This window comes from Vanacampus margaritifer, chromosome 1 (assembly GCF_051991255.1).
Source record: "Vanacampus margaritifer isolate UIUO_Vmar chromosome 1, RoL_Vmar_1.0, whole genome shotgun sequence".
Classification (NCBI taxonomy): domain Eukaryota; kingdom Metazoa; phylum Chordata; class Actinopteri; order Syngnathiformes; family Syngnathidae; genus Vanacampus; species Vanacampus margaritifer.
The window spans coordinates 28,410,211-28,426,145 of record NC_135432.1 but is presented as its reverse complement, the minus strand read 5'-3'; the positions used below and the strand labels follow the sequence as shown (position 1 = coordinate 28,426,145).

The 15,935-nt window shown below is 38.6% G+C and overlaps 1 protein-coding gene across 7 annotated transcripts in view; it reads right to left on the bottom strand.

Moving 5' to 3' along the window:
• Window positions 1-15,935, bottom strand: part of cfap74 (cilia and flagella associated protein 74) — a 54,834-nt gene that overhangs the window by 19,593 nt on the left and 19,306 nt on the right. For 6 of the 7 annotated variants that reach the window (XM_077545071.1, XM_077545037.1, XM_077545062.1 and 3 more), the window contains 6 exons: window positions 14,065-14,187; window positions 13,857-13,978; window positions 8,727-8,855; window positions 3,667-3,754; window positions 1,246-1,419; window positions 41-174 (listed from right to left, as the gene is read on the bottom strand). In XM_077545071.1, the coding sequence (XP_077401197.1) occupies window positions 41-174; window positions 1,246-1,419; window positions 3,667-3,754; window positions 8,727-8,855; window positions 13,857-13,978; window positions 14,065-14,187 (770 nt within the window). The remainder of the gene's footprint in view (window positions 1-40; window positions 175-1,245; window positions 1,420-3,666; window positions 3,755-8,726; window positions 8,856-13,856; window positions 13,979-14,064; window positions 14,188-15,935) is intronic. The other variant, XM_077545091.1, reaches the window with a different exon arrangement.

Genomic DNA, 15,935 nt, shown 5'->3' with positions numbered 1-15,935 from the left:
ATCTTTTCAGTAACAATACAATACATGGCTAAAAGTTCACCTGTTAATTCCTGATTTGCAGCTGAGATTGAAACGGTACTCTTTTGCTTTGTTAGCGCTGAAAATGATATCAATCTCCAGTGTTTCTTGCGGGAGAAGAATGCCGAAGCCATCATTAGGTTGGACGTCAACAAACTGCGGTGCGAGCAGAAAATCCAGTACATAATAGCTTAGATTTTACAATAAGCAAAGGGCATATCACATTATATGCAGTGGTATCTGTATTCACAACTCCCGAACTAAACTTCAATAATGTACTAGTTTTTTGTTACCCAAAACTTATTGAACCTTGGCACATATTTTACTTTAGAAACATCTCATAGCACAATACCCAACAAAAATGTCAAAAAAGGCAATACACAGGTAATTAAGTGCCTTCTACCATCCAAAACAAGAGCATTTAATTGTCCTGGCTGTCACTATGCATTGCTGGACAGATAGATAAACAAACATATTAGTAGTAGTTAACAAAACAGATAATGCTCACTATTCCGTGACAGAGCCCTGCTGTGAATAGCAAAATAGATAATAATTGGCAGCCACCACAAAATGATTTAAAATGTCACTAACAAGCTACAAGATGCAGGGGGGGGGTGGTGGGGGATCGAAGCACTTATCTTCTCAACACGTCTTTTGTGTATTATGAAAGCTCCTCCCCTTATTTCAACATTGCTTGTTGGCACTATTATACAGTATTAGACAGAATTTTGACATGAGAACAAAAAGAGGGACTAGTCAAGCTTTTTAACAGGTAATAGAGCATAGGTGTCAAACTCCGGTCCTCAAGGGCCGGAATACTGCAGGTTTTGGACGTTTCCCTTCTCCAACACAGCTGATATAAGATCAGCTCATCCGCAAGCTCTGCATAAGGCTGATAACGATCATGCTGATTGGAATCAGCTTGTGTTGGAAGAGGGAAACCTCCAAAACCTGCCGGACTGCGGCCCTCAAGGACCGGAGTTTGACACCTATGTAATAGAGGATAGGTTCCCCCCAAAACATACAACAACAGATTAACATCTTGTAGCTTAATTAGAGAATCAAAATCCAAATCCAATTTCTAAATAGAATTTGAGTAGCAAATCGCAATTAATGCAGGGGAGCAATATAACCATTTTCAGACCACTCAAGTAAATTTCCCAAAGCATATGATCATTCTCATGGCACACATGCCATAGCACACTGGTTGGGATTCACTCCTCTCACCTCTGGGAGGCCAACAAAACCAAACACTTGAGGTAGCAGTGACATGTTGGTTAGGCGGACACTGCTTTTGACTGACTGGTAAATCGAACAATAGCCAAAGTCCACCTCGCTTTGGCCAAACTTCAAGTCGGATGAAGTCACAATTGCTTGGACTGTGTAAATGACAGGCTGCACCTGAAAACATCATTAAGTGTTTAAAGCTTTGACCACTTTTAGAATCCAGCTGAAATCAGCTACACACAGTATAGTACACAGTAAATTCTGTAGAGTAAATTTGACTCTTTATTAGAGTGGGGCCAAAGACTAAAAGTAAGAGTAAAACAAAGAATTGGGGGAAAAAAAGTCACTCATGGGTTGAGGAACAAACTCAAAATCTTCATCTTGGGAGACTGCCACGCTACCGCCTGAGCTATGCCCCTCCTACTGTTTGCTTATATCCAAGAGGAGACCAAAACTGATTTGGTCTCTTGGAGTTACGAAGATTCCAGCTGACACGAGCAATATACTAACACACAGCAAAAGCTGCATGGCTCAGGGAGTAGATCAGCTGTCTCCCAAACTGTAGGTTGTGAGTTCATTCCTCAATACTTCAGTGACTATTTTTATTGTTTTAGTTTTTCAATTCTTTATTTTACTCTCTTACAAGTGTAAATATTACTCTTAAACTGCGTCTATTTGTTCCCACTCCAAATAGTCAAATTTACTCAAAAATGTACTGTGTAAGTATCGTAAACCTTAACAAGCTTGATGTAGTTACATACCGTATTTCCCCATATTGTACTGTATACGTTTTTTCCCCCTTATTTGCAGTGCCAGGCCTCTATTGGTAAAGTGTTTATATGTTTTATAGTACAATGTACATATTATTATACATGTTGTAATAAGAAATAACACACTTTTCAAATAAATCAAACATCATATAGTATTATATTCCAATAAATATGTATTCTATATGGCACTACAGTCTATGTCACTCACTGAAGGCTAGATATCTGCCATTTATATTATTTCCCCCTCGGATCATTTGGTAATCTGTAGAGGTCTCTTCTTTTGCTGTTTTGCATACAGGAACACTTTCTATTTAAATTCCAGCATAAACTTCAACGTTGCCAAGACTACATGTGCTCCACAAGTAGTGTGCACTCTGATAATGACACCTGGGAGGCGCCCACTTGAGGTGTGGCATTTGTTCATTTAAGTGGACGTTGTCTATTTAAGTGGAGGAAAAACAGTAATGTGACTCATCACGTCATGTTGTCATTATTGTGTCTCTAAAGCCTTGGCAAATAAATCATATCCTACCAATCCCCATTATTCTGCAAAAATCTCATCTCAAATGCTGCAGGCTATATTGGTTCTTGACCTTACAACACTGTATGTGGACTTGCTTGTGTGTGCATGCTTTAATGCCAGGAGCTCAGGGCTTGTAGGCAACACATTTGGTGCTCCACATGAACATCCTGGCCCTGTCTTTGGCTCCTTGTCAGGACTTTGCCTCCCTTGTCTGTGCAAAGACAGGCAAAAGGGGAAGGTGACAATTTGGCAAGGAGAATGGACACATTTAGATTTACTTGAAAAAAAAATCAACTGACATCAGTGCTATAAACATGTTTAAGCAGCTTCTCTGTATATTAGAATCTAGGCTTCAGTTGCGACATTTTCCTTTAGACAATGCGGAACAACCTTTATGCTTGGCTTGTTAACACCCATGGAGCAACTGGGCCTTGAGGGCATGAGATAATTTTAGCTAACGAGCTAAATAGGTTACAACCTCCAGTGGCTCAGCTTCTGTTCGGGATAAGGATGGAATTTGTTTTTCTCCAGGATCACATGGAGCTCTACAACGGACTGTGCATAGGCCTAATATTGTACAAATGTAAACAATTAATCAGATTAATCACATCTTAGAAACTTTGATTAATCACAATTAATCGCTTAATAAAAAAGCCTTTTTTAATCAACATTTTTCCCCCGCCAAATTTGAAGAGCACCGGTTATGTGTTAATGTGTTAATTCTTTTGACATCTACGAGGACGTCTTCAACATTTCATCCTCCTCTTTTTCTAATCAGTTAATTACTTGCATAATTTAAAATGGAAAAAAAAATACCCCAATATTTTGACATGAACAAATACTCTAAATGCGTTACGCAAATATTTATTAAATGCTTTACTTTAATGCATGTAATTATGTTTATTGCTCAAACACAACCTGTGCTACCTTATATGTAGCCATTCGCTGTCACGCTAAAGGATAATCTATGGTCAAAATTAATAGTGCGATTAATATATAATTATATAAATAATAAATAAATAAACATATATAATTAATATGCGTTCATTCATGATTAATGTGATGTTTTTTTGTAATTAATTAATCAGTTAACGCTTTAACTTTGACAGCAGTAAAAATAATACAAACCTGCCCTGCAACTTGCACTGCCATTGGAACCTCCAGGACACCAGTAGCACTGTCAAAATACTTGTCAGCATCTTCGGCTAAAGTGTTCCTGGGAGACAACACAAGAGTGAATACACTGTTCAAATTAAAAATATGTGGCTCATGGTAGAAAATATTTGTGCACACTTGACTTAGAACTCAGAAGTTCCACTATACAATGTTGCCATAAAAATGTTTTGTTTATGCTAATAAAAAAATAAAAAAAAAGAGTACTGCAAACAAACACAGACAACAATTTAGCTCATGTCTATGATACCAAAAGTCAAAAGCCTCAAGCTATTACTGAGCTTTTCAAAGTAAGATAAGGATTCAGACACAGAAGGCCCATTATTTTATTTTAACCCACAACTGTGGGATCGGCTCGCCAGGGAAAGCAGGAGAGCGACGCAGAGCACGCCTCCACAGTGCTGTAGGTTGTAGCCATGGTGATGGGAGACGTAAGTATGATTCAAAGAGGCCCAGTAGTTATGCACATGTAAACCTCCAGTCCCTCAATAGCTCCCTCACAGCCAAGAGCTATACGCTTGATCAATAAAAACGCATACTCAACATGGATATAAAAGGGACTTAAACTGTACATCCTCATCATGTAGTCAAATGTCAAATCCAGTTCTAAATATAGATCTACCACTTCTCACATCTTCTCTTATGAAGCCAGTCGCTGTTCTACAACCTGCTTGGGTTTTGTTTTTCTCTTAATGCTGGATGAAGGTTTGAGAGCCAATGCTGCAGATTGTGGTTTTAAGGCTCTCCAGATGTCCATGTGTTTCTTCCCAAAATGCATTAGAGGCAAGCCTTGTCATCAAGAAATCTGTCATATACAGGGTTTGAGGGTTTGAATTCTTATACTACAGCCCTTAATACTACACTCTCTAAAATGTGTGATTTCACTATAAGAATCTATGGCTGGGAGCAATTTAAAAAAAATCACTTCCTAAACTTTCAAAATGAAATATCTGCATTAACAAAGGGGAGTGATGAAAATGACTAGCTGTAGCCTGACCAATGAGTGTGGAGGGTGTATTTAAGGAAGCACTGCGGTGCTGCTTGCTAATAGAATCTCTGCTGGAGAGTCACTCTTGAATTAGCTTGGCAGGCCAGAGTGGAAAAGCCTGGCGGGATGTCGCCAGGCTCATATGCTCTGGAGAATTTTGTGGATGGTTGAAGTCGAAGATTTGTCAGCATCCTGCACAGATTGGTGTGTTTTGTTTCTATGTGGCCAGATCATTCACAACGTCATGCATAAGTACTGTAGTTCTTTGCTACAGTCTCTAATGATTACACTGAGCTCAGCGGAGGACCTAAACGGCTAAAGTAGTGACTTTGTAACACGGGTTCACTGTAGAAATGATTCATCTGACTCATGAGTTACCTGCAGTAGTTTTTTTCTTCTTCTAAAAAAATGATTACTCATAAAAAGCGACCACCTTGTGTCAATTGCACAGTAGAATCTCCAAAGCATCAAACTGTCACCTTTGTAAAAACCTTTTAGCCTTCCTAATCGTTATACAAGTAAAAGGAGAAGTTAGGAAGGTAAATATACATTACAGGTTTGTTGCGCTGAAGTCTCAAAACATTTGCTCAAGTTTTGACTTGTGTGATGTCATACATGATGATGGTTTTAACCCGTTTTTGACTTTGGATGTACACTTCAATTTAGTGGAAAATTGGACCACTTTTGGGATGTTGGACTCTGGATCTTCTACTGTATTGAAAACATTTTGGGCGACTTTCTTGAAGTGGCCCTTTTCCCTTTTATCACATATGTTTTCACACAAATGACTCATGGCGGTGCCTCTATGCATGTTGCTTATCAATAACATAAGCACATGTAGCAATAAGTGATGTATATTTATTTTTTGAGCATGGTTGCCCTCTTTGTTGGAAGTGCCCTCTGAGCACTGTGCCCGTTTATGTACCAAACAATTAAATCCCACTGCAGCATGAACCCCTGCTTGGATTTGACTTCACTATTAAAAAGTGATTATAAAAAGGATTACAACATGGTTTAAGAGGCTTAGTGATTTTTCAGTCTGTACAGATGAATGAATAAAAAAAAATGCAGTGACCTCACAAGATATCTGCCAAATATTGATAGACAAGAAAGTTTGTTTGCTTTTGTTCCCCCAACATAATTAAAAATACTACTATTGGCGCACGCAGTGGCTGGCTTTGCAGTATAGCGTCGGCCGTGGCGTTCCACGTAATCTGTTGCAAGTCTGCAGGAAATCATCCTTGTAATCTCCCTTTTATCAGATGGAACTGCAGCTGTAGGACACTCTTCCGAGGTTAAGCCTAAAACCGCTGATTCAAGGGATACTTTTCCAAGGACTTTGCCATCAGGTTAGCCAAAGCAGGGACCTGCTCCTCCATAATGTGTGTTTCTATCACCCAAAATTTGGGGAAATAATCTGAATTAGGGATAAATTACTCCAAAAGTAGCATTTTAAAAGTAGCATATTATAGTAGAGGTAATATGTGTGGATTAGTATTATCTGAAACAAATCAATTACATAGTTTTAGTTCTCTGCTCAAACGGTCAATTTGTTGAACAGTTTTAATAGGTCGGTTGGCTACTCATCACTTGTCCAAGTTATTGCTTTCCTGGAGAATGGAACCACTCAAAATATTCTACATTCCGATGGCTAGAATTCCAATAGGATGATCAGGGTCATGACTCACTAACAAATGAACCACTGACCTTGATATTGTGGTAAGGGGATTATGGAGAATATGAAACAATACTATGGATTCACAGTATAGGGTGGGGGTGGGTAGTGGAGGCACAGGCTGCATGGTGACAAATACAAGTGGAAGAAGAGAGGGATGCAGTGCAGGAAAGCTGGTGGGCAGGCTGAAGTAAGACTGTGGACAGGAAGCAGAGCAAGAACCTGCAGCAAAGCTATGAGTCATTCTAGGTTCTAGATTTAACAGCACACTGAGCAAGTTTGTGTGTGTGAGTGCGTGTGCATATGTGTGATGTGTGACTGACTGAAAGCAGTAAGGGGCAACAAGGATTTGGAAATTCAAACATTCCTATGGGTAGGAAACCTTTGCAGTTTAGTTTGAATGAAATACCACACAAAAAAATCCTTCTAAAATATGTCCAGGAACAGGCCACAGATGACACGAATGCTGGAATGCTGATACACTAGACGAGACTGAAAATCTCATGTTTGTGTAGTTATGTACTTTTCAGTTCCCAGAGTATATTGTGTCATGCAATACTGAACTTTTTTCTGTCCCAAGGTTATTTATCATTATCAAGTGTGTGTGTTGTTAGTACTGTGTTTAGCTCAGTGGTAGAGAACCTGCACTACACTACTGAGGCTAGTCCTCAACGCAGGTGACTCTGGTTCAATTCCCGGACCTAGCAGGTCTTTCACTCCCTCTCTCTACCGCTTCCTGTCCAAACTTCATCTGTCCTGTCATTAAAAAAGGCAAAATCCCCCTCCCCAAAAAGAAATGATAAAGTGCTCATGATCCAGTCCTACATGTAATTGTATGCATCCTGGTACATACAGTACATTCTTCTTTATTTTGGCAAAGTCTTCATTAGCTTGATTTTATGCTCAAATGGAGATGGAACAGGTGCAAGTGCTACTAATAATATGAATGATGTCATTACAACTTAAAAGTGCTCAGGTGTGGTGGAGAATGATTTTTCAAATGTTGCCTGTCCCTGGTCTAGACAGTACCCTTTGTAGGCAAATCTTTACAGGCAATTTGGTAATATGCGATATGTACTGCAAACGGTACAAATGGCAAGGGTCCCAATATGTACCCTGTTTAAAGGATACAACAGGTGTGCCCTTGAGAGTACTGCCACAGTGAGAACCTATTGGACCGGCAAAGGTACAAATTCAGCAATTTTTTCCCCCGAAATTGTACGGAATGTCTCCACATGAATCACATCTTGATTGTTTCAATTCAAATATATTGAGGTGCTACAAATAGGTAAAATCCTATAACCTTTGTTATTGTACATGTACTTCCAGAGCTAACTATATGTGTGTTTTGTCCACACTTCCCCAGAAACAGATTGACTGATTTACTTATTTGGGATTTCGACTGAGCGTCTTTATCCACATATAGTACAAAATCTTCAGAAAAGTCTGATCATCCCAACACTACCCAAACAATCTATAACGGCAGTGTTTTCAAAAAGTGTTGTCTCCTTGCCTTATTAATACGAGCTTGCTCATAAACAGTGGCGTCTTCACGACGGGAGTTTTTGCAAATAAAGAACAGATTTGACGGAAGAGGATAAAGGAAAGCCTTGAGTGAGCTGCAAGGTAGAGCTATTAGAAAAACAAATGAAGTAAAAAGGAGAGAATAGTTATCACAAAGGTGAAAGGCTAAGAAAAATACAAGTCTGTGTGAGAGAGTGGGAGAAGCCAAAGCCAGCAGTTCAGGAGCAAATAGAGAATAGAGGCAGTAGGGAGGGGGTGGAGGCCGAGGCTTGTGCTAGGCTTCGCGGATGCAGCACCAGCAGCACGATTCGCACTCTAATCCTCACATTAAAACCGCTGCCGATTCACTAAAGCAGATTACTGCCATTTTCCACACTTTGCCCTCCCACCTCGCTGCTCTGGGAGAACCCCAAACTTTGTCATTTCAATATAATTTGGCGTATTTTCATCATAATCCGTAACTTCTTAGCTCTCAATACATTAAGGATGTTAAGATATGAAGGAAAAGAGGGTGGGAAGAAGAATACACGCGCCCACATAGTGCATGCATCTCATATTTGCTCTTGAGGTCTCCTGGTCGATCTCCTGGCATTCACTACTGCACTCAAATCTTTTTTTGTGTGTGATTAATATTACTGAGTATGCTTTTAGTATATACGCTTCTCTGAAACCACAGATTATTGAGACTGCAGAGCGCAACCTGTGCAAGTCCTTTCCTTTAAATCTTAACAGAAGGTTAATATCAACAGGTTTAGAGTCAAATATAAATGTGATTATGACCGCTCCAGTGATTTCATTATGACTGCATCTTCTGTGTGTGTCCTATACCTTGGCACAAACTTGAGGTGAGCAGTGAAGCTTGACTGAGCCTGGAGAAAGCCTGTCCTTGGTATGATCTCCATGTGTTTCCTCATCTCCGGCCACAGGTCAAAAGTAATCTTCAAGGCTGTGCTGGTGCTGACACGGAAAACACATGGATGATTAAAATCAGACTGACTACTGAAAGATAATGCATTATACATGTATTGTATTATTAAAGCAAAAAAAACTTTGACCCTGAGCATTTTACATGTTACTGTTATTAGTATTTTTTAATAGCCAAATCTTTGAAAGTTATTTGCTAAAAACCCCTCAAAGCAAAACACTTTTGCTGTGAGTCACACAGTGCCAGAATATGTATTTTAGCCAAATAGTCATTCTTCTTTCTTTCTACTGTATTTGGAATTTGGCACTAAGAAAAACTAAAAAGAAAAACAAAACAATGTGAATAACATTTACCTGCCAGCTTTTATATGCAACCTAAACTAGTCTTGGTCATATCTAATGCACTGAGGGCCATTTCCTCAAAAATGGTACTGTTAAAATGTCATCTCGTCACAAAATGAAACAGCCAATCACACCACAGACAGAAGAAATACGATGCAGTCAAAGATGCAGACAGAGTAAATGGAAATTATGATTATCATTGCAAGGTAAAAATGCATTGTACACATACGTTAGTGAAATTGTAAGGATGAATACTACAGTAATGTTATTTATAATGCCTTACAGTAATGTGTTGCAACTTGCAACAAAGAGCCAGACTTAATGCATTTGCATTACTTTTACTCTCAACACTGGGTACAATTGAGTAAGAAGGCCCTGGAACTCTTTATTTTCTTAAAGTAGGTGTACCAGACAGGTAACCTTTGAGGCAAATTGACCTTTGGTTTGGCACAACTACAAACACATCACATACAGTTACACTACACATATGATTTACCTGATGATATTGATAGGAGTTATTTCTTTCTTTCTGAAAACTCTAACAAATAGCATCGAAGGTCAAATCTCATTGTTCTTTCTGTTCCAAGGGAGGGGGTGGGAGGTGAGTTTCAGGTGCACATTTGATGGAGACCCATACACAAAAATCCTTTCAGTTTCTTTTCTTTTTTTTCTATATGTTTCCAGCAGAAATTACCTCATAATGAGATGTGTACCCGAGATCCATATCAATTAGGTCACCCAGTTTCTAGGAGTTCCAACAGATGGTTGTGCCCGTGGCTACAAGCCATCAATGATGGCTTGTGATATAAATGGCTTTCCACCATGGGAATTTTCAAACACATCCACCCCCCCTACTCATACCATGACAATAACAGTGGGAAAAAATTGAAAACTTTTTGTTTTGACAACTTTCATTGGATGAACTGTGACCCATTAGAAGAAGAGGTTAATTCTATGACAGATGCCCAAGCAAATGGCCTATATCTTGAAAGAGGACTCTCAGTTCCACACTTGAGGGATATTACATTTCTGTCGCTAGTGCAGCTTTATTATCTTTACATTCAAGGGTGCTGACAGGTTTTTGGGTCTCCATGAAAAAACTTCAACGCTGTAGAATAGATGCATAGCAATTCATGATTCAATGATTTTTTTAGTGCTGATGCAACAGTACATTTGTATCAAGATTTGAAGTATAAGTAAACTTTATTTACACCTTTTTCCACATCTGTTTTTCTTTTTATTGGAATGTGGCAAGGGTTCGAAAAAATGTCCCACTGTGCTTATACTACATGTTACTAGCGGTATTTTAAAACAAGTACAGGGATGCACAACTTTATTGGGTGTGTATTTTGAAAAAGTCCACTACCAACCAAAGTGCCACAACTAATACTACTACTACTAATAAATTGGTTCAGTATAGAATTTTTCCAGATAATTCCATTTAAAAAATGTTTAGATATGTGAGCACATTACATACACATCACATTAATTAGTAATTATTATCCTTAAGAGAATACCCATTTTGATTTTGATTGTGGAGATTTATACAGTGAGCCGGGCATGGGTGGATCTATTCTAGCAGTATAAAGGGCTGCGGACCACCCACAAATAATAAAAAATTCAAGAGACTATTTATATGGCTCATCACTTTTAACAGAAAGCTGTCAAGTGGTATATTTCTTTAAGATGTGAATTGCACTTTGTGGTCTATGTAGAAGTCTTCCCGGCCCGTGCTAGACAGCTGTAAGAATATGATGTGTAATTTTTGTGTAAAATTGATCTCATTAAATGAATCTCAATGTTTAATGCTACTTGAGGCTTAAAGCGAATTTAAGATGCTCCAGAAAGTGTTATGGTTGTGATTTTTGTCTATTTTGATTGCAATATTGACAGGGTTGGGAGGGTTACTTTCTAAAATGTATTCCGTTACAGTTACAAGTTACCTGCGAATTTTTTTTAGTTAGTACCGTAGTCCAAGTACCATAATATTAAAGTAATGTAACTTGATTACTTTGTATTACTTTTGGATTACTCAATACCGAGCTAATGAAGACAAAATAAAAATAAATATCACCACAATATATATTCTATACAATGTGCCCTTGCTATTTGCAAGGGTGATAGGGACCCAGGCAGCCTACAAATAGCAAAAATGATTGTGTAATTAAAAAGCATGTAGGCTATAGTTTGGTTGATTGATGTCCATATGCTGTTTTCGAACTGTCACTGAAAGCACAGACAGACCGACTGACCGACCGACCGACCGACCGACCGACCGACCGACAGACCGACAGACAGACAGACAGGCAGATAGATAGATAGATAGATAGATCACTCACTCTCTCTCTCTCTCTCTCATCGTAGAAATTGTAATCCCTCGAAGTAATCCCCATTTTTAGAAAAATATACCTGTAATCTGATTACATGTTTTTCCTGTAACTGTAAGGAAATAGTTAATTTTTTGGGGTAATCTGATTACATAACGGCGGTACATGTATTCCGTTACTCCCCAAGCCTGAATATTGACAAACACCCTTCTCTATTTACTAGGGCAGTGTGAGAGGGCGGGGCAGAGCTGCTGGAGAGCAGGGCTCGTTCTGCACACCTACAGGACATCAGCAATCAGTTCCACCTGTGCCAGACGATTTTTGCCCCAATATCATTCAACCCTGCTTTCCAGTTGCTCTCCAGCCTGTTTCTCGAGTTGAGATTTATGTTGACTTTTCCCTTGTGGTGATTTTGTGTTTTTAACCTTTTGCAAGAAGAGTTTTTCCCTGAGAAGGAGATTTATTTTTGTGTGTTTAATAAACTTTTGTTCACGATTCTGCATCTGGCTCCTTGCCATTGACCACGCCGTCACAGAAAGGGAAGAAAAAGCATATGATGTGGGTTAAGACGGAGTGAGGATTCATTCAAAGACATCTATATTGGTTTGTATTTTTGCCAAATTCAGTGCCAAGTTACAAGTGGCTGTGCTGTAATGATGTCAAAGTATATTTTACAAATCCCAAGCATTAATCAGCTACACAGTCGCTGTGGAAATGCTCAGTAAATCAGGGTGAAACTTGTCAAATCGAACTGTACTTGGTGAAAATGTGGCTATCGTAAAGCTAATTTATTACAGCTACCTAGTGGCAACAAATGTTATGCTGTATTTTCCTGAGGGAGAAAAAGGAGATATATTTGTTTAAGTGGCCAACACACAGCAGTAACTAATTGTGACACAACATCTATTAGAGCGGAGGCCACTATTAGAAGATATTAATATACAATTCTGTGTGATATCTGCTTATCTCAACAGACATGATGGCAAATGTTGAGATACCAGTAGACAGCTCTGTCCACCCCCCCAAAAAATTGACAAGCTATTTTTTTTGCCCAAACTGCTGCAATTTGAGTGACACATTTCATGGTTTGCTCTGAGACCTGCATACCACACGGAGGCTGTTGTCATTGTAGTGTTGTCACATGTTGCACCAGATGGCAGTTATCATAAAACAAACACCCACCACAACCCCGCACACATGTGCTTACTCCCCCACATGATGTGTCACAATGACTGTACAGTATAGGCAGTGGACCACACGCCCACTATGTTACTATCCCTTCACGCCAATCTATTGACACATTTCATTTATTTCAAGTACATGTTGCATGTCAGGAGTCAAAATTGGTTTACCTACCTATTGTTTAACCTATAACCTTCAAATGTTTACCTTTGCCTGACTTTTATGAGCTAAAACTTAAAACAATCCTGGTGCTGTATTGTCTGGCACAAGTGCTGAAAGGCCAGTTATTCAAATGATGTTTACAAAGATCAGCTATAGCTTTGCATTTCGTTAAATGATGGCCATTAAATAAGTACTTTTGTAATATGCACATTCCTAGACACCACAACTGTAAATCAATCTGACAAGAAGGCAAACTATTTATTATATTACTGAGACATACTGCATCTCTGATGTATTTATGGCTTGAGTCGGTTGAACATTAATGAGATATTAGAGGATGGTAAACGCTTGATTCTATTCATGAGTCGCAATACGTTTGAAGCTTTTTCCATTATTTGATGAATTTATCTTAAACGTTAGAAACTATTCTGGGAATATAGTATTGCACTCTATTAGTCTATAGCCACTACTGAGGAAAATACTGGTATATAAGAATTTCATATTATCAATGAACTAAGGGTGTTAAAAAAAACTGATTCGGCAATATATTGCAATATGCAGCCGAATTGAATTTTAAAGGTCAATTTTTGATGGAAATATTCAACATAATGTCTTAATTAGAATTAGGGTTCACATTTTAAGCATGGAAGAATGTTATATTAATAGAACATTAAGCCTTCAAATTTGATTTCAATACTCTTTAAACATGAAACAGATTGCAACCTGTTTGTTAAATACAGTGGACCATAGTTATAAGCCTGAAGTGGATTTTCATACAAATCTTACAGTGTATATGTACATGTTTACTGATTAGTATTTTCTAAATTTTAGTTTAAAAAAAATCAATTGGCTTAGAGATTCGTATCAGGAATAATGGGTATCGAATCGAATTGTGACCTATGAATCGTGATACAGATCGAATCGCAATCTATTAGGCAATTCACGCCCCTAATATGAACTGTGTTAGAATGTATATGAGTTATATTTGAGACTTAAGTCTCATCTAAGTATGGGGAGCTACCTGCTTTGGAGTGTGACAACCTCTTGATAAAGGTGGTCAAACATGCAAATCTTCATGTCAATATTAGGTTCCACCACCCACACTGGGAGGCCCACTCCCTCACCTTTCACCAGGATTGCTATCTGTTGGAACCAGCATACGTTCAGTTCACATCTTCTAACAAAAATATGTAGATCATCCAGGTTATGATGAGCATTCTTTGTCTTACTGGGAAGCTGGTCGGATCTGAAAACTTGATGTAGAGGTCTAGTTTGACTTCTCCGGGAACAGTCGGAGAGAATATTATCTCTAGCTTGACACTTTCAAAAGGTCCAATATCACCTCCTCTTACCTGAGATAGAAAAAAACACACATTCATTGTTAATTATTCTATGTAACCATAGTAATGTATCCTAGAATAAAATCAACTATGATGAATGCAGGACAGTTTCACCATTTTACCTTTGGAAAAAGAACACTTCATCCACCACTAGCGCATCCACCAAAATCACTCAGCTGAGCCACTTAAAATGACACACAAGCCAACAACACCAAGGCATAAAGATGATGAAAGAAAAAAATAAATGACAAATGAAAAAGAGAAGTAAGCCATTCAATGTAACAATCAAACCAGTACTGTAAGCCAAGGCCAGGATAGCGTGATGTATTATCTGCCATTATAGAGCACAGCCTTCAAATAGGCCATGTACAAGTATCAGTCAAAATGACAACGACGGAGAGGCTGGCATGCAAGCACATGCAATAACACACAGCCATAACAAATGCAGAGGAAGAGGTGATGCGCCATTAGCCGCAGGCCACAGAGATGTAACGAACCCCGAACAACTCAAGAACATCACACGGTGTACAAGGTACAAAAAAAACACAATTGCTAAGAACAACATTTGGACGGGATCATGATGTAGTATACTATAGTCCTAAAAAGATGATTGCACTGTGACTAACGTCCTATTCATCAATCAAATAATGTATAATCCTTTATTTAATGGCCAGGTTAAGGTGAAGGTAAATTAATCCCAACATTGTCTTTTCATGCACCACTATTCTCTGATTTAAATTCCAAACGGAATATTGTATTTTATTGTATTGAATATTACACACATCTTCTTACATATATCTTACCCATTTTGCAAGTCAAAATGTAAGGACTTCCAATTATAGAAGCATTCATAGTTAATTGTCCTCTCGGTTTGACTCTCGCATAGGAATTGTCCGATCAGTTCCAGCTCGGTGTCCATTTTTAAAGGGACAGTGCAGTTTGACATAACCACAGAGCATGCATGGGTACTCATGCTAAGGTGAAATGTATTGATAATGTGGCATGTATTAGAACACGTACCACAACACACAGGTATGTACAGTTAAAATCCAATCAAATCCAAATTGCACTTGACCTTTAGTTGGAAAGGACTTGTCAGTCATACTAGTGATTTTTAATTACTACGCTCTACGACAGTAACCAGAATAGGTGGTTTGAATTTCAGTTATGAAACCATCTGGATCACAGTTAAAAGGACCCTGGTTTGAATCTCGTCTTGGTCCTTTCTGTGTGGAGTTTGTGTGTTCTTCCCGTGCTTGCTTGTTTACTCTGGCTTCCTCCAAAAAACATTTGTGCCATTTTGACTGAAGACTTAAAATTCTCAGTGTAAATGGTTGTCTATCTCTATTTGATGGATTGATGATTAGTCCATCTTTCAGTCAAAGTCAGCTGGGATGTGCATCCAGCTCGCCGCAACCCAGAACAGAATAAGCGGTTTAGAAAATGGACGGCTCATTGAATGTGCTCTTTTTATGGTATCTTTTTTACTAAACGTGCTACTTGTAAATAGTACTTTATTTAATTATCCCACTAGGAATTCTTTTTATACCATGTGGTCGTTTGCAGTCATTACTTGCATAATGACATGCAAGCAAATGTTTCATGGTAATACGTTTTACTGTTTAGCGCTTCCTATTAACAACCTTCCAACCATTTTCTACAGTGCCTGTTCTCCTTAGGCTTGAGTGCGAGCTGGAGCCTACCACAGCTGACTTTTGGCGAGAAGCTGGGTACACCAAGGACTGGTTGTCAGCCAATCG